This window comes from Engraulis encrasicolus, chromosome 20 (assembly GCF_034702125.1).
Source record: "Engraulis encrasicolus isolate BLACKSEA-1 chromosome 20, IST_EnEncr_1.0, whole genome shotgun sequence".
NCBI classification, from domain to species: Eukaryota; Metazoa; Chordata; class Actinopteri; order Clupeiformes; family Engraulidae; genus Engraulis; species Engraulis encrasicolus.
Window position 1 is genome coordinate 17,598,495 of NC_085876.1, and position 17,783 is coordinate 17,616,277.

General features: G+C 43.2%; 2 protein-coding genes across 3 annotated transcripts in view; both read left to right on the plus strand.

Annotated features, from left to right (window-relative positions):
* Positions 1 to 4,896, plus strand: part of sema4ab (sema domain, immunoglobulin domain (Ig), transmembrane domain (TM) and short cytoplasmic domain, (semaphorin) 4Ab) — a 66,149-nt gene extending 61,253 nt beyond the window's left edge. For both annotated transcript variants that reach the window (XM_063185518.1, XM_063185519.1), the window contains exon 16: positions 629 to 4,896. In XM_063185518.1, the coding sequence (XP_063041588.1) occupies positions 629 to 1,420 (792 nt within the window). In that variant the 3' untranslated portion in view covers positions 1,421 to 4,896. The remainder of the gene's footprint in view (positions 1 to 628) is intronic.
* A 1,016-nt stretch (positions 4,897 to 5,912) lies between these two features.
* LOC134436825 (uncharacterized) lies at positions 5,913 to 16,115 on the plus strand. The gene is made up of 8 exons (XM_063186175.1): positions 5,913 to 6,005; positions 9,930 to 10,052; positions 10,722 to 10,778; positions 11,620 to 11,757; positions 12,247 to 12,297; positions 12,755 to 12,868; positions 15,203 to 15,268; positions 15,594 to 16,115. Exons 1-8 carry the CDS (start codon positions 5,913 to 5,915, stop codon positions 15,699 to 15,701), a joined length of 750 nt encoding a protein of 249 aa, XP_063042245.1. The 3' UTR covers positions 15,702 to 16,115.
* The last annotated feature ends 1,668 nt before the right edge of the window (positions 16,116 to 17,783 follow it).

Below are 17,783 nucleotides of genomic sequence, written 5' to 3' on the forward strand. Positions count from 1 at the left end.
CTACCTTTGAATTGTATTGCATTTACGCTGCATTACATTACACGTTGATCCTACCTTTGAATTGTACTGCATTCACAGTGCATTGATCCTGCTTTTGAATTGTCCTGCATTTACGCTGCATTACATTACACATTGATTCTGCCTTTGAATTGTAGCGCATTTACGGTGCATTACATTGCACTTCACAGACGCATTTATCCAAAGCGACTTAGTTACAGTATGTAGCCTCTTACTGCAAGTGTTCGGATTTGATCTATTCTGATCAGCAAAAGAATTTGTAATCACTAATAGCCATATTTATATTGACCACAATGAAAATAAGTTGCTGTTGTGCTTTTTTGTTGTCCTTTTTACATTTGTGCAAAGGTACATCATCAACATTTTGTTTGTTTATTTAGTTTTATTCATCTAATGCAGTGTCAATAAACAATATTATTACATTACATTACATTACATTGCGTTTGGCAGACGCTTTATAACCAAAGCGACTTTCAAAAGAGGACCTAATCATAGCCAACATCACTAGCAAATACAAAGTGCACAGGAAATATACAAAACAACAAGTGCAGATGCAAAGAAGGGTTGGTTAGTTTTTTTCTCTTTCTTTTTCAATATCAAATCAAATCAGGTGCTGGCCGTCTACCAGGTGAAGCAGAAGAGCAATGCGGGGGGACTGACCACCAGCCAGCCTGCCGATGGAGGTGCTGGTAGTAGCAGCAGCAGCAGCACGCCCGTACGCACCACACCGCCCCGCCGGCCCACATCATCACCAGGAAGAGGCGGCCGCGGCGGTAGAGGACCATCCCACACATCCACCTGGGGCCCACGGAGGACGGTGGGGCAAGGAGGCAACAGAGGTCGCGAGGCAGTGCCGACACCGACAGCTTTCATACCGACACTTTTCAAGAGCGGCATGAACTTCACATTCTGGCTCCCCGGGCTGTCCGCCGAGACGGCGACGACGAAAGCACGTGGCGTCGGCAGTTCGGCTCCTGGCAGGGGAGACGCTCGAGCAGGAGCAGCAGGCGTCGGGGGCGGGGAGCACCAGCTGCAGACCAACGCGCGATGCTACCTGCAAGAGCTGGTGGTGGTGTCAGTGTTCCTGGTGCTGTGCCTGAGCGTGCTCCTCACCCTGGCTCTGTACGGCTTTAGGCAACGCTGCCGTAGCCGCACCGCCCCCCAGGCAGCCTGCACGGCGCGAGCACGAGACCCCGCCGAGAGGGGCGGTGGCAGCCCGGCCTCCGTAGTGGGGGGTACGGGTACGGGCACGTCCACCCCGCAGGAGAGGGAGGCTCTCAGGGCGTCGCCGGGGAAAGCCAAGCGCCACGGGAAGGCGCACAGTAATGGGAAGGGGGCGGTGACCCTGTGTAACGGAGTGGGGAGCGGCTCCAATGGCCATCTGCCCAACACGCCCATATAGATCCGGTCGGCAATTCTGGGCCGCCGCCCGCCCATGAAATTGCTTTTTTTCCCCCACGTTGGCTAATCAATATGTCGAATGACTGGCAGCGATTGGACCGCACAAGCATTCGGAGGGGAAAACGATGCAGTTTAATGGGCGGGCCAGAGGAGCCGACTGGGTGAATGATGAGGGCCAGTGCCACAAGCTGTTGCCATCAACTTTGTCATTCCCACAAGACAACCCCCTGTAAACGCGCATACACACACACACACACACATACACACACACTCACCATCATAATCATCCTGTGTCAGACTTCAGACATGTGCGCACACATGCACAAATACACACTTTTTCTAAACATAAACCCCCGCTGCAACAAACAACCAAGATGGTGTGGTGCAGGGGTAAAACATTTTTTTATTTCACAGAGTGACTCTAAAAAGTGACTGGACCCTGCACCATGTCTTCCCAATGCTGATTTCTAAATCTATCTCTTTCTACAACCAACGGGGGGAGTGGTGGACGACTGAAGGAAATCGTGAAGGATGTTATTGTTTTGTTTTGCTTTGAATACCTGTGTACATTCTGTGCGCGTACATATTTAAACGTAAGTTAAGTGTTTGATGAAAGAAGAGGAGTTTAAGAGATGAATGTATATGTGATTGGCAGCAGGTAGGCAGTGTGTGCTGTGCTCTACTGTGTGTCTGCATTACTCAGATACAGAGGTGTCCCTGTACGGTACTAGCCTGGTCTTGCCACCTGTAAACTTCCGGTCGATTTACATTTCCTTTACACTTTACATCTGGGTTGGGTCTTCTGGTCTTACTGGGGAGGGATGGGGAGGGGGGAAGAGAGACAAACATGGGACAACCAGACGGTGTGTGTGTAGCTTTGGCGCCCCCTGGTGGTGCAGAGCTGTGTGTAGCTCTGCTCCACCAGGGGGCGTCGAAGCTACACACTGACTGTCTTTTGAGAACCAGGCTAGATTACAGTATGTGAAGACCAAATGTTAGCGATTGGACAAAAGACACAATTTCCAATCTTCAATGGAGTACAACCCTCCCATCACTCATTGTTTTTCAATAGGCCTTTTTCACGGGACATCAGGCATTGACTTACCGGAAGTTGTATATACCGTACCTGCTCTGCATCAAAATGGACCTTGTCTTGCGTCCCTGTGAAAAAAGCTAATTTGGTTGCTCCAGACCTGCAATACAATTAAAATTGGTGCAAGCAGGGGCGTAGTGGGCGTGGTACGTGGGGATGCGCAGTATTTAAAAATTAAAAAATTCTGCCCATGTTTCAATACAAAAATGGGGTTGACATGATAAGTTACCCAATTAATTGATGACGTCCCAAATCGCGTACTCCCACTTTAAAAATCCCCACTACACCACTGGGTACAAGGGTATGGTAAGACCAGCCAGGGTCTCTCTTTTAAAGGTGCACTGTGTATATTTTTTCGTAGTTCATTTCCACAATTCATGCTGCCCAGTCACAAATGTTACCTTTTACACAAACACTTACCCCCACCATCAAATTCTAAGTAGTGCTAGTCATTATGACTGGGAAAATTGGATCGTCTCCGTCCTCTGTTTTGAATTTCTAGAAATATCCATTTTTAGCTGCAAAGATTACTGTACTTTGGTCATACTAGGTTATTACTCCGTAAATAGTTGTGTAAGCAGCACAGTTTCAATAAGCAGCATAGGTGCAATACCTACTCTGGCCACAATCTTACACAGTGCACCTTTAAAAAGTTGAATTAAACGTTGGTAAAGAAAGCATACCCAACATGCATACTGGTACTGTGCTACCATAATCATCATTCCTATGCCAAGAGAATCGATTCTTGTATTGAAATATTGAAATAGAAAGAGAGCTGTTGGACAATACTGTGTACATGAAACCACTTGCCCTTCGTCAAACTAAACTGCACTTTGAGTCATAACATTTCAATGGCACAACCATTTCCTTCTACAGGTATTTCCTGAGGCATCATAGAAAGGGGAGTCTTTCCTCTTAAACTGTCATCAGTTAAACAAACAGCCACAGTGTGACCACTTTTCAAATTAATGAATTTATTTTCGATTATTTAAAGTCTTTCATCTCTGTTGCCAATGTTAATTCTCTGCAATGTATTCAACTGCACTGTTTCATTCTTCTTTTTTACCTATCCATTGATCTGGTTTACCCTTAAAGGTCATGAGAATCCATGGAGTGTGTTTCAATATGTGACCTTGCGTCCTCCACTTGTGCTTGAAGCCTTGTACCAGGAAGTAATATGTCATGATGACATCACTGACAACAACATTCTATTTCAATATCTCGCAAAAGCTCAATTGTAAAGTCATTTTTTCATTTGCAAACCGGATGGTAAATGAAGAATTATTTCCCAAAAAAATGTTTTGGCTAGGCTGACAGTGGGGAAACTTCATTGTTTTCTCCACAGAGGCAGGGCATCAGCAAAATGTGAGGCCACAAGCCCAAGTGGAGGACGGAAGGTCGCATATTAGAATGCACCCTATATCTTACTGGCCTCTGTATTGGTACATGGGGAGGTGTTTACCACTGTAGAAGCTATGCCACTGATGGCCAATCTGGATTCATTACTCTACCAATGCCGCATATTTCAGATCACCTGGTTTGTCCGGTCCTATCAACCAGGTGATTGCGTGGTTGAATGATCGTCTGTTTGAATTGGACAGGTAAAACCAGGTGGGATGTGTGGCACTGGATTTTATCTTATGGGTCCAGGCTGCCTGTCACTGAACTATGCTATCAACTTTTTAAAATTCTCTTATCGCGCTGCTCTGAAATCGGTACTACATTTTAAGGAGAGGGTAGCGATGTCCAGTAGAATCATTGATGAATGATGAATTTGGTCTGGTGTATTCTACTCTTGACAATGTTTTGAAATCAAGGTATAGACTGGAAAGAAAATCTGTGAATATGAAACTTCACCTGTAAGATGTGAGATTGCCAAAGAGGAATGCTTAGACTGTTGCAAACTGCACATTGTGTACTTTTTGGTTCAATGAATAACGTCTGGATGCCAAATGCATCTGAACAAGTGGGGTACAGATCAAATTCTACGGACCACTGATGTGTCTAAAGATTTATTTTGTCTTTATTTTTATACAGTGTTTATCTGTGTTTAATTAATAAAAAAAAATGCTGTCCTTCACCTTTTACAACCCACACCATTCTGAAGTGTCATGCCTTTGTTTTCCAGCAGATGGCAGACTCATCAAGGAGTTGTACCCTACACTGAGAACTACTGCATGCATTAACTTGTTATGTGTATGGTTCATTCCAATAATGTTTATTGTGCCGGTGATGTGGAAAGTAGACGAACTTTGGTGCTCTTGAGTATTAGTCAATAGCGCTGATTGTGGTCGACGTTAGCTTTAAGACGGTGTGCACATGACATGCCGTGGGCTACCACTTGAACCTGTGCCCTTGAGGTGCTGCGCGCATTCAGAGATGTAGCAATTTCTCTGGATGGAGCTTTTTGTGGAGAATATGTCTGAAGAAAGCCTAATGGTCTTTTTCAACCCAAATATGCTATCATGCATAAAATGCATCCCTTTTCTTCGGTGCTTCGATTTATTTTATTTTTCTATCTTAACCCCAGAAATTATGTCCCATGAACGTCTGAGCTGTTGTGCCAGGCTTGTAGAGAATTCCTTCATATCCGGTGAAACATTTACAGCTAGTATTGTATAATTGATGACATAGCGAATTCTGTTGGGCGACGGAGTCTTAAAATATCATGAGTCAAGGAAGTTGCCAGAGCAGCCGGTGGACTAGACCCAATAGACTGCAGCCATTGGGCTGCAACGCTGGCGCACATGCGCTAGGCGCGCAGCCTCCGTCCTCTATGCGGTACAGAGCGGTCCCTCTGTCCTCATCCGCTCACACCCATCGATGTAAGTTTTTGGCGTCCTATAATTGTTAAAGGGTCGTGGCCGGTTGGAATAGCTGAAAACATCTCGTCCGATATTGAACACTTCAGGTAGGAATAGTTTTTGCAGCATGTGTACCTAGGACTGCCCGAGCATCCTTGGATCATCCATGCATTTTTTTTATTATTATTCTCGTCTGAGCGCGATTCGCCGAGTAGGTCTGGGATACTGCCATCTTTTCACTTTAGTTTACACTGCCCATCCGAGATAAATTAGCCTTCACCATCACTGTGAATGGGTGGAATGCATGTTCATGTTGAAGAGTAGCCAAGATGTGCATTCAAAGAGATAATAATATTTTGTGTTACATTATATGAGCAATTTCTGGTTCTGGCGTGCTTTTATGCGTAGGCCTAGCCTTCTTATCACTATCAGCACCATTCAATTGCTTAACTGTCCTCTCATTTTCTGATAAAAAAAAAAGCAAATCCAAGATACAGTACACCAAATGTCTCCCTCTCCTCCACGTCCCTTCGTCACTACAACCAACCACCCAGCCCCGCTGCTGCACTCTCCTTTCTGTTCAGGTAGCCTACAGAATGGGCACTGAGACCCAGGATGCCAACCCTCCCGGTGGACTCACCAGGAGACAGGTCCAAGGCTTCATGCGAGTGGAACCCATCACACTTGGGGTGAGTTAGGCTACTCACTGAGTTAGAGTAGGGCAATTATGTAATTCCTTTAGTTGTAGAAGGGTCAAGATTGTTATGCATTGCATGCAGAATTATTTGGCAAAAAGTGTTTTGATCGTATCATCCATATGCATATAGGGCAGACCCTATTTGCACCTCTATCTGATATGAGCATGAAAACCTATTGGATTAAAGTATTACATGTAGGCCTAATGCACGTTTGTATAGTGAGAGGGTGTGCTCTAAGGAGCCCAACACCGCAAATCAGGTGTGCACAATTATTAGTTATCTTTGTTACCCTCTGGGGAAATTGGCCACAAAAGGGATTCAACAAACTCACAATTTTAGCCTTCCAGAGGAAAGAAGCTGTTGTGTAATTGCCAAGGCATTGGTCAAGTGATAACAGAACTATCAAATGTGCTGTTACAAAGCCAACAGCCCACCTGATATAGGGTGTTGGGCTCCTTTATTCAAACCCTCTCTCATCCAAACACATTCATGCACTAATGTGCATTACCTGGACTGCTTAGATCCACTACACGTTGGAGTTGGAAAATATGTACTGGATATCCATAAAATGGAAGATATGGCCGAAAAACCTGTTTGCCTAATTCTGCACGCAGTGTATATTCAAGGCTTACTTTTTATTGGGCGTGGGTCTGTAGTGTGTATTTTAGGCCAAGATTGTCAGCCTCAAATGTGCAGTGCCCACTTGGGGCATGTTCTTGACAACACTGAAAACCTGCAAATTTTGCCAATGACGAAGTTTTAAACTTTATGCGGACTACTTTTGTTGCGTCAAAGTGTTGTTTCTTCAGTGCTGTCCCATAAAAAGATATAGGCCAAGGCCTAATTAAATATCTGTGAAGGATGCACTGCCTTTTGTGAGATACTGTACCTGTTGTCTTCTGATTGTGGTGCATGTCATTAGAGGCCAACAACCTTTACAATGTCCACCACACCACACATACTCACCCAATGAAAGATAAGCTTACAAGATAAATTAGGTATTTGGGTTGGGTTGAAGTTTTCCTTCCTTGGCCCTAAATATTAGTGATTGGGGTCGTCAACATTTTAACTTTACAGCGTGAAGCACCTCCTTGCACATAATTTTAGGGATGAGGTTTGGCACAATTGAAAGCGAAAAGTGAAAGTGAAAGCCCATTGGGAAACTCCAACTCCCATTGTCATTGTGACACAGCACTCCAAAGCACACAAGTGAACACTGCACACTGCACACAACGAAATTGCATTTATGCCTCACCCGTGCAAGGGGGCAGCCCTCAGTGGTGCCCCATGGGGAGCAGTGCGGTGGGATGGTACCATGCTCAGGGTACCTCAGTCATGGAGGAGGATGGGGGAGAGCACTGGTTGATTACTCCCCCCACCAACCTGGCGGGTCGGGAGTCGAACCGGCAACCTCTGGGATGCAAGTCTGACGCCCTAACCGCTCACCCATGTCTGCCCACACTTGATTGTGTTTCTGAGAATTTGTGGTGTCGTCTGCCTGTTGTCACCATACTGACTGCTGTTTCTATGTAATGTTGCCTACTTCTTGCCCTGTGTCCACAACCTCATGCTCTGCTCATGACTGTTTTTGAAATAAACGAGCTGAAATGCTGGCATCATGGGTGCTTCTTGTTTCTATAGTGTACTTACAGTATGCCTCTTTTCCACTGCCGGTTTTCTGGTAGGCCTACAGCTCGATACGGCACAACTCGGACACCACTTTTTGCTTTACTATTGAGCTATGTCGTGCCTATTCGAAAAGCAAAAAGTGGCGGCCGAGTCATGCTACTTCGAGCTGTAGGCCTACCAGAAAACCGGCAGTGGAAAAGAGGCATTAGTACTGTAACATGAGATGGCCACATCGTTGTAATGTCTGTTATGAATACAGAGTGTCAACCTGTCTTCTCCCTCAGTCGATTCGGTTTAGATTAGCAAGATCTTATTTATTTGGACAATACTAAATGGGTGCTCATTGTTTTTACTGTAGTCTGCCTGTAACTTAGGGCCTACTGCTCATGACCATTTGCAAAGAAGCGCGGAGATACTGGTTAAGGCATGGCCCCTGTTATAAATTTGCTGTTGCCATCGTCAAGGGCCAACTCATAATGTATTGGGCTGGAATAGTAGTATAGTATTATGGTAGTAAAGTCTTTTCAATGACTATTAGCGTTCCACTGTCTGAACTGTGCATTATTAGGTTGAGACATACTAAGACAGTTGACATATGATGAAAGCAATATACTGTATGCCATTCTGTTATGAACAATTGCAAGTTGGTTTAGGAATTTGTGCATGGTTTTTTTGTTATTTCTCTTTCAAGAAAGGGGATCCATTTCCATCCACAGAGGATCCATTTCAAAATGTTATCTTCCGAACTCCCTTGTGCTTTTGTGGCCTTGTGATGATGTCGCAAGACGTCATTGACAATGAGTGTAATTCAATATCTCACAAAAGCCCAATTGAATTGGTTATTTTCTCATTTGCAATCGAGATGTTGACAGGGGCGGGGGTATTGTTTCCTCCAATGGAGGCACAAGGCGAGGACAGGAGATTAGATAATGAGATGGTGCCAGAGACCCAGAGGGTGCATTCCAAATTGTGACCTTTGCGTCCTTCACTTTTGCTTGTGGCCTCACATGTTGCTGATGCCCCGCCTCTGTGGAGAAAACAATTAAGTTTCCCCACTGTCAGCCTAGCCACAACCATTTTGGGGGGACTATTCTTCATTCACCATCCAGTTTGAAAATGAGAAAATGACTTTACAGTTGAGCTTTTGCGAGATATTGAAATATAATTCTTAGGGCTGGGACTCGATTCAAATTTTTAATCGAATTAATCTATAGGCTTTGGAATTAATTAATCGAATTAATCACATTTTAATCGCATTTAAATATCTAACTTGAGAACAGTGAAAAAAAAATCACATGGATTTTGAATAATTACAATAAATAAGCTTCATCTAAAAATATTATTCATTTTTAAAAGAAGAGAGAACTCTTCTCAATTTCAGCAGGCTGTTCACCATCAGGTGTAATATTGCCCTCCACTGGTCTAATCCGGAACTATGTATTGTAGCTATATTATACTGCGATTATTTTTTTAATTATGTTAGTTAATTAATCGAATCGCGTGATTAATTAATCGACATTAACGCGTTAATGTTCCAGCCCTAATAATTCTGTTGTCAGTGATGTCATCATGACGTATTACTTCCTGGTAAGAGGCCACAAGCACAAGTGGAGGACACAAGGTCACAAGACCATTCCATTTGAAGCAAGAAACTACCATCGGGCTGGATCCATGCTAGTGGCTACAGCTAGCAACCATTAGGTCGGATTCAGACTCCCTGCTAGCAGCTGCCACCAGGCCGGTTCCCAGGCATCTAACTAGTAGTGACCACCAACTAACAACTGACTTTTGTCTGGCAGTCAACACCAGGACCTATACCAGCATTTTTGCTACCACCAGACAAGAGCTGGGCCACCAGCTAGCAGCTTCAACCAGGACATAAACAACAGAGGGCACACTCCAACCTGACACTGGAAGACATCATGTCACCAAAAAAGGGGAAGAAATCAAAAGAAGAGGATTTACAGTTGACAGCGAACACCTTGTCACCCAACACACACACACATACACACACAGACTGTTGACATGATGTGTGTGTATATGTGTGTGTGTTGTGTGTGTACTCTTTATTTATATGAAAAAAACTAACCCTTTCTTTGCCACTGCACTTGTTGTTCTGCATATTTCCTGTGCACTTTGTATTTACTTGTGATGTTGGCTATGATTATGTCTTCTTTTGAAATTCGCTTTGGTTATAAAGCATCTGCCAAATGCAATATAATGTAATGTAATGTAATGTAATGTAATGTAATGTAATGTAATGTCGTCCCCACCTTCCCACCCCAGTTCATTCAGATCCTGGTTGGAGTGTTATTCATGTTCCTGGGTACCTCTCTGCTGACCCCTTACGACCTCGATCCACCACTCTTCATCTCCTACAGTACCTTCATCTTCATCGTTGGAGTTACGGTAAGAAGGCTATGGAGTCTATCGGTTCTCTTTTTTTAAAGTATATGTTTGGGCTTTTTTATCTGTATAATGAGAGAACAGCCAACGAGGTGGGCAGGGAATGATGGGGGAGAGAGAGAGCTGGGGTAGTATTGATAGATAGATACACATTTTATCGTCTCAAAGGGGAATTTCATTCTCACCACCATCACAAACTATAGGCCTACAACTACAGATAACATATAGCATACATGACAGACTTCACTTTGATCGTGATTACACTGTCTTTTCTTACAACCAGTCCTTAGGCCTACAACCAGCTTCCTTGTACCCCCTGCATTACAACAGATACCCTCTATCAGAAAAATCCCATTTGGCTCTCTCGTTTTTGAAAATACCTTCTTCTTTAAAAAAAATATATATATATTTTTTTTTTTAGGTGCTTTTATGCCTTTATTTGATAGGACAGTCTGAGATGGTGACAGGAAGCGAGTGGGACAGAGAGACGGGGTGGGATCAGGAAATGACTCCGGCCGGACTCGAACCGGGGTCCCCATGGGCATGCAAGCCCAAATGTGTGTGCCACAGCGCCCTCTGAAAATACCTTCTTGAAATTGTGCGATATGATGTGCTTTGGATCTGACCAATTCCAGTCTCAGTCAGTTGCTGAAACTCTATTTCCTTCCTCAGCCTCTCTTTTCAGGGGCGATCCTTATCCACGCGGGCAGGCGGCCCTCCCTCTGCATTGTAAGTTCCGCTTAACATCAGTTCACTTAATGATGTGTGTTGTATAAGTCATAGGACTATTACTTAAAATTGCTTGAACTAATTTGAAAAACTACAAACTCATGCCATATACACCATTCATGCATAATATACTTGTGTGAGATAGTGATTGTGACTTATTTTTCCCATCAAAATACGTACCATGATGCCTTCTTCCATACTCAGCTGTTTTTGCTGTACACCACTGTGTCTGCGCCTCAACTTATAATCGTGTGTTGCTTGGTGCGACTACTCACCAAAAATAGTGATACTAAAACAGTCAAAAAAGAGATGAGACGCACACAAGGCTTGCAAGTTCAAAATGTGTATTGTGGCCAACAAATTACAAAAGAAGTCATCGGAAAATACCTGGAGGACAAGATGATATGTGTGTGTGTGGGTTTGTGTTTTGCTGTAAACTGTTCATGTTTCATGTTTCCTTTATCCCTATGAGCATTTTATGACTACATGCTTTTTTTTACATTGACCGTCTGTGTGTGACCACTGGCCAGGGGCGCTGCCAGAACTTTTGAGCCCCATGAAAGATTCACATTTTGGGCACCCTTAAGGGCCCCTGTCAGTGCTGTCAGTTCTTGGGCCCTAGGAATCTGTGGCACCCTAGCCCTAGGCATCCTAGCGGCACCCATGCCACTGGCCACATTAACCCCTTAGCGCAGCACTATGGCTCTCTGTAATGTCATAGTAGCAATGTTGTTATGATGTAGTTAAGCATTTTCAGCAAGTGAATAGGGTCACCGGCGACCCCAGCTGCAGTAAGACTAGGCTACATGGTCTTGATCCTCCCTCCCCCTTGTTCCTGCAGATCAGAGCGACGCTGGTTTTCCACTTCGTGAGCCTGGCCTTCAGCACGGCGATCGTAGCCCTTCTATCAGACCACCTGCCCTACCGGCAGAACATGCACCACTGCGATCACTGTATGCAGCAAGATCTGGAAGTGGCAGTAGGTCATTTTCATTTCATTTTTATTTATTTCTTCAGGACATTGCACATTAATGCACATATACATACATGTACATATATGTGCCAGATTGTAGCCCAAAGGCTAATTTCCATCTGGTGTCCAAAATATGCAGGCTAGATGTTTACAAGCAATATAATTTAAAATTCCAAACATACATCTAAAACCAAAACAGACTGTTAGTAACAAAAGGTGGGAGTACACAGTATTTTTTTTCTGTATTGTGTCAAATTCAGCACTTCAGACAGTTACTACATTTAAAACGTATAGTGTTGGTTCTACTCTAAGTGTTAAAAGAACAGTGCACATTTTTACTGAGTAGAGCTGTTCAGTCTGAATTGTCATTGTGCATGCACAGACAGCTTTTTTGCGGGAAACATAAGTTTTAAAATAACTTGTCATTTGCATGATGTTTGGCTGTTACATGTTTAATTAATGTCAGATGCGTTCTTTTCTTGTTTATCTCCAAAGCAACAACACTGTTTCAAAAAATGCACGTACACAGTGGAACAGAACTGTAAGGTAAATTTCCTGTATGTACCAAATATTCATAAATGAATAGGATTGATATTATACATACACCAACATCAATATGCATTGGGTAGACATTATTTGATGGACAATTTATGGGTCTTTTGTCTTTAAAGGACCCATTAAAAATTGAACACTATTCTTGATGCTGTGTCTGAGTATTCCCAATAGTTATGCAACATCAGCAGACACCTTAACTCACAACAATAACTTTTGAAAAGATATTTAAAAAACAAAAATGTTGAAAAAACAAAAAAGAAAAATCCCCACACTGTTGCTGCTTACCGATTTATTGAACACAACGTTTCGACCTCAGACGGTCTTCGTCAGGTGACAGCCTCAACAATGTGCAGATTTTTCTTTCTTCTTTTACGCACGTTTGTTTGATCCAGCACCTGTTTTACTGGATGTGCGTGCCTCACTTACACTACTTTTCTCCTGTGTGTAGTACCTGATAGACGGGGTTGTCATCACGCTGGTGGTGTTTGAGGTCTTGGAGCTGCTGATCTGCATCGTGGCCATCCTCTTTGGTCTTCAGGTGCTCACCCGAGGCAGAGCCCAGGTGAGCCGTACCACACTCCTACACTCTACACACATTGCAGCCAGGCCCTACCGTGTGGCTTAACCAATTGACGCCTAAGGCACCTGCAAAAAAGGGTGCTGAATGCCTGAGCCCTTTTTAAGAAAAGCTGCCTTATAAAAACCTAAATATCTCAGCCTCTGAAGCACATAAAAACATGCAATAAGAAGGCATTTAAATGCTAAGACCCTCATCTTTCATTAGAATGTGTTCATTCATCTCAAACAAACAAAGATTTTTAATAAAGTTGTCTCAAATCTCATGAGCCTGAATGTTTCGGAATGCAGCTCCAGGCACCAGGGCCAATGTTGCGCAATGGAATATCAGGCATCAATGGGTTAACGGACACTTGTCTACTACACGGACGACCCGGGTTCAAATCCGGCCTGGGTCCTTCACCGTCTCTCTCTCTCAATTCACTTCCTGTCATTATTTCACTATCCTCGCAAAATTAAGGCAAAAAAGCAGCTAATAAAGGAATGCAGCCAGTTAACCCATTGATGCTGGATGTTGTGTTGCGCAACATTGACTTTTGGCGCCTGGAGCTGTATGATGCAGCTTTCGGGGCATGAGATTTGAGATATTTTTTATTAAAAACATTGGTATTTTAGAGCTGAATGAACACATTTTAATGCAAGATGAGGGTATAAGCGTTTAAATGCAACTTATTTCATGTTTTTATGTGCTTCAGAGGCTGAGATATTTAGGTTCTATAGGCTCAGGACAACTTTTCCCAAAAATGGCTCAGGCATTCAGTAGACGTTTTTTGCAGGTGCTTTAGGCATCAATGGGTTAAATGTAAAAAAAAAGGTGGTGTGCTCCTAATGTCTACCAAAGAAAAAGCAAGCACATCCATCTCAAAACCAGGGTGCAGGACAAGCATGCTACCCGAACCGTCACAATATTAAATTAAGAGAAATGGGAGCTTGGTGTCACAGAGTTAATTTTCAGTCTTCATGCACTCCTAATGTAGCCTGGGCGAAAGCCGACTGTTGACTCCGTCAAACAGTCTGGTGAAAGCTAAGAGGAATCCATTTCCATCGAGGGTGGGAGATGGTCTGATCTTACTCTGCCATTCAAATTCATTGGCGTTCCGAATTCAAATTAAAACTCATATTGTGCTTTATTAGCATGACCGTTACGGTATAGTGTCGCAAAAGCATACAAATACTGTAACAAAACAAAAGTGTGAATAGAGTTACCTTAACCAATCAGTAATGAACTTGAGTCGGTGAGTTCTGCGTCACCACTATCAACTGTTTCCTGATTGACTTAGCATTGAGCGAACCGAGCTAGGAGGGTTTCGCCAGACTATGTGCGGAGCCAAAATCTTTAGGTGGAGTACATAGGATGGCGTCGCCAGGATGCTCCTAATGTAGTCTACCACTAGCACAAAAACAGATAGGCTACAAGAAATCCTCCATCTCGTCTGCTACCCAACCACCAACATATTGTCTTGTCTTGTTATGCCAAAAGACAGTGTTCTGTTTCATGTGTAACAGACAATAAAGTATTTATCTTATTTTATCTTATCTTGGCACGGCAGCACTAAAATATTAGGTGCTAAAGCAATATTTTTTTCATGAACTTTCTCACAAACAATCTCTGCCCAACTACTATGATGTGTCAACCAAACATTTTCCACAACAGCTACCTGCCAAAGTCACTAGTGAGACTGAAATTGTATCTTGCCACAAGTTAAAGCCTACCAGCATTTTGCCAGCTGGAAGGTGTCAATGTCAAGTACTCCTTGGCAGCCATCTCAATTTATTTAGCCTATTACCTAAGAGGCTAGAGTAATAAAGAGGATTCAAACCCCGCCCACCCAATGCAAAAGAGTGTGCTCAAGTCGGGTCTCCTAAGGGGGCGTTGTCCCCTCCTTCTTCTCTTTTTGAGGTGTTTGCACAAGAAGTGCGCTATCGCCATACAGTGCTAAGGGGACTCCATTTATTCTCAACCTCAAGACTCCGAAGGTCTCCTAACTGAAGGTCTCCTAAAGGGGCGTTTACCCGACATCACTTCGATACCGGAAAAGAACTAGAATGACGTATCTCTCTCTATAAGATCTCTGCTATTACATTTGAGCTCATCATAACCTTGTTAGCTTAGTACATTGTGAAGTCTCTCGATCTCCCTCTCTTGCAAGACATATTGGGATCTCTCTTGTAGGCAACTGGACTTCTGTTTAGATCTTGGAAGTTTATTTAGTGTCTTCAGCGACGTCTGAAAGACTTCTCTAGTTTTAATTCTGGTTAATTATCTCTCTCTCTCTCTCTCTCTCTCTCTCTCTCTCTCTCTCTCTCTCCATCTACTCAGGCCTCCTTGCCAATTTTACCAACTAAGACAGATCAAGAACGAACCGCCGATGATCGACTTTCTGAGGTACACAACACAACACCTTTCCTCTCCAGCCCCTGATTACAGTGAAATATGCATTTAAACGCCAATGACATAACACTTAATTCTCTCTTTCTCTTTCTCTATCTCTCTCTCTGTCTCTCTCTCTCTCTCTCTCTCTCTCTCTCTCTCTCTCTCTCTCTCTCTCTCTCTCTCTCTCTCTCTCTTTCACCCCCCCACCCCCCTCTCTGATATGGGTCATGAGTCTGACATAAATAAAGAATCTCTCTCTCTCTCTCTCTCTCTCTCTCTCTCTCTCTCCCTCTCTCTCTCTCTCTCTCTCTCTCTCGCTCTCTCTCTCTCTCTTCAGGAGGTGGTGGAGGCTGCTGATGCTGCTGCTGATACCGCTGATGAGGATGCTTCAGAGATGCTCCCTGCGCTGCCTTACGTGGACCCCCCTCCTCCATCCAAGTCCTGACTGTGACGTGTTTTAACACTAGAAAAGGCACAAGGATGTTCGGTTCAAAGTTAACAGATTTTTGTTGGGGTTGCTTTTTTTTATGTTGTTTTGTGTTGAAAAATCCACTGTGTGCCTACATATTGTATGCATAATACGGTCTATCAGTCAATTAATGGCATATGGTTCAGCTACGTGTGTATATGACAATATTTTTATTTATTTATTTATTTATTTAGCCCTATTTATTTCTTTAATTTTTAAAAATTCACTTCATCTAGCATGTCTGAGAACCTGCTGCTATCTGGGTTTCCAGACAGATGCTGATATGTGTTACACTGATATGAATGAAATCTATCCCACTTGCAAGATCAATGTCAATGCAGCTTTTTTTTTGCAGCAAACTGATCATCCAATACACATTTCAAATGTGCAATCCAGTTCATTTATTTTTTTATAAACTTTTACTGCCAAAAGGAGTAATAAAAAAATGTTTCTATCCTAACTGCATTGTGTTGTAAATCGTTATTAACATTTTTATAATCTTAATAGGCCTAGCTGGCCTACATTGCTTTTTGGACCTCTTCAAATAACAGACTAAGCCGTTGATCTTTAATATTTAATCTCGAGCAAAACAGAAAACACACTGCCATGAATACGAAATGAAATGGTAGTATTATGGGGTGGTCAGGACCAGGCTAGTGTTGAATGGCACTGCCTATCCTATACTTTGACCTCGGATCTGGTAGCCTACACTGACACCATCAGGCTACGGCTACGCCTAGGGTCTTTGTGAATGCTGACTTTGCGGCTTTGGTTATTATAGGCTACACCCCATGCAATGACGCCAAGGTGATGCTCGCTGTAGCCTACAGACCTTGCTATTCTGACATTGTGGTGACTGCCAACACATTGGCTTGTAAAACGAAAATGATTCCTTATGCTGCGAAATGTTGTTTCTGTGTATCCACATATTAATAAAAAGATGAGAGACGCATCCATAACAAGTAGCCTATACGCTTTGTAAGCGAATCTTTGTAAGAAATTAAGGAATGATTTCGCAAGCTTCAAAAATATTCTTGGCGACATGAACTGGTTCAAACGAGGTAACATTATGGTCTAGGGAAATACAGTGTAGCTCGGTTAACAGAATGTGTGAATGGAGAAACTCCTCCTTTCTACTTACGTGCAGCCACACGACAGCACCTACCTTCAGAAAAAAAAGTGAGTCATGGAAGTTGCCAGAGCGTCGCAGCATCATCATCAGCAGCAGCGCCTCTTAAAGTTCCCCGGTCCATCCCGGCACGGCGCATGCTGCATCCTCCGCACTCAATGCGGTAGAATCTGGCCCATGCACTCCACGCACTGCACGCTCAAGCCCATTCGTCGCATTAATTTTGTCTTCTGTGCAAGGTGCTGGGATAAATCGGGCGCGCGTTTATTTCTCTTAAAAACGTTTTAAGGAGACAGAGAGAGATACATTTGGAAGGAAGGTGAGGTAAGGCGAGATACGTTTAAAATGGCTTCCATCTGACAGGACAGGGGCATGACCACCTTTAGCTATTTCAGCCAAATAGTTCTTGTTTACTGTAGAAAACCCCAGTTACAGATGTGCATATAGCTTGGCTTTCTATGTGAATCCGACCTCCGTGTTGCGCGCTTATATCTTTTTTCTTGAAATGTTTTCTATATTTTACAAGGGTGTGCAGAGAAATAGTCACATGGCATACAGCTTCGTGATTTGCCTGGGAATGTACGGCAGACATTACATGATACTGTAGCTGGCATATCTCTGCGCAATTAGATGTTTTGCCATAATATTTTGCTCAGGCAGTTAGGCCAATGGATTCTGGAGACACGAGGGTATGTTGTGTAGGCTATTCCCTATCTTTCTCGTTACACCTGAGCCATAAAGGTGGTTAAACTGGCATTCTGGTTTGATTCGTGCCTTAGATGCCAGGATTAACTTTTAAAATGTTGAAATGTATGAAAATATTAATCATTTGGAAATATGTTTACATTACACGCTATGTGCTATTTCATCAACAGAATGCATTTGCATTTTCCTCCTATCTGTCAACTGTAGGCTACTTTTTTCCATCC

What these genes read in the sequence shown, in the direction of transcription:
- LOC134436825 (XM_063186175.1), top strand. Translation starts at nt 5,913, where the DNA reads ATGGGCACTGAGACCCAGGATGCCAACCCTCCCGGTGGACTCACCAGG. An exon ending in TCTTCATCGTTGGAGTTACG is followed by an intron (nt 10,053 to 10,721) that starts GTAAGAAGGCTA and finishes TTCCTTCCTCAG; the next exon opens with CCTCTCTTTTCAGGGGCGAT. An exon ending in CCGATGATCGACTTTCTGAG is followed by an intron (nt 15,269 to 15,593) that starts GTACACAACACA and finishes CTCTCTCTTCAG; the next exon opens with GAGGTGGTGGAGGCTGCTGA.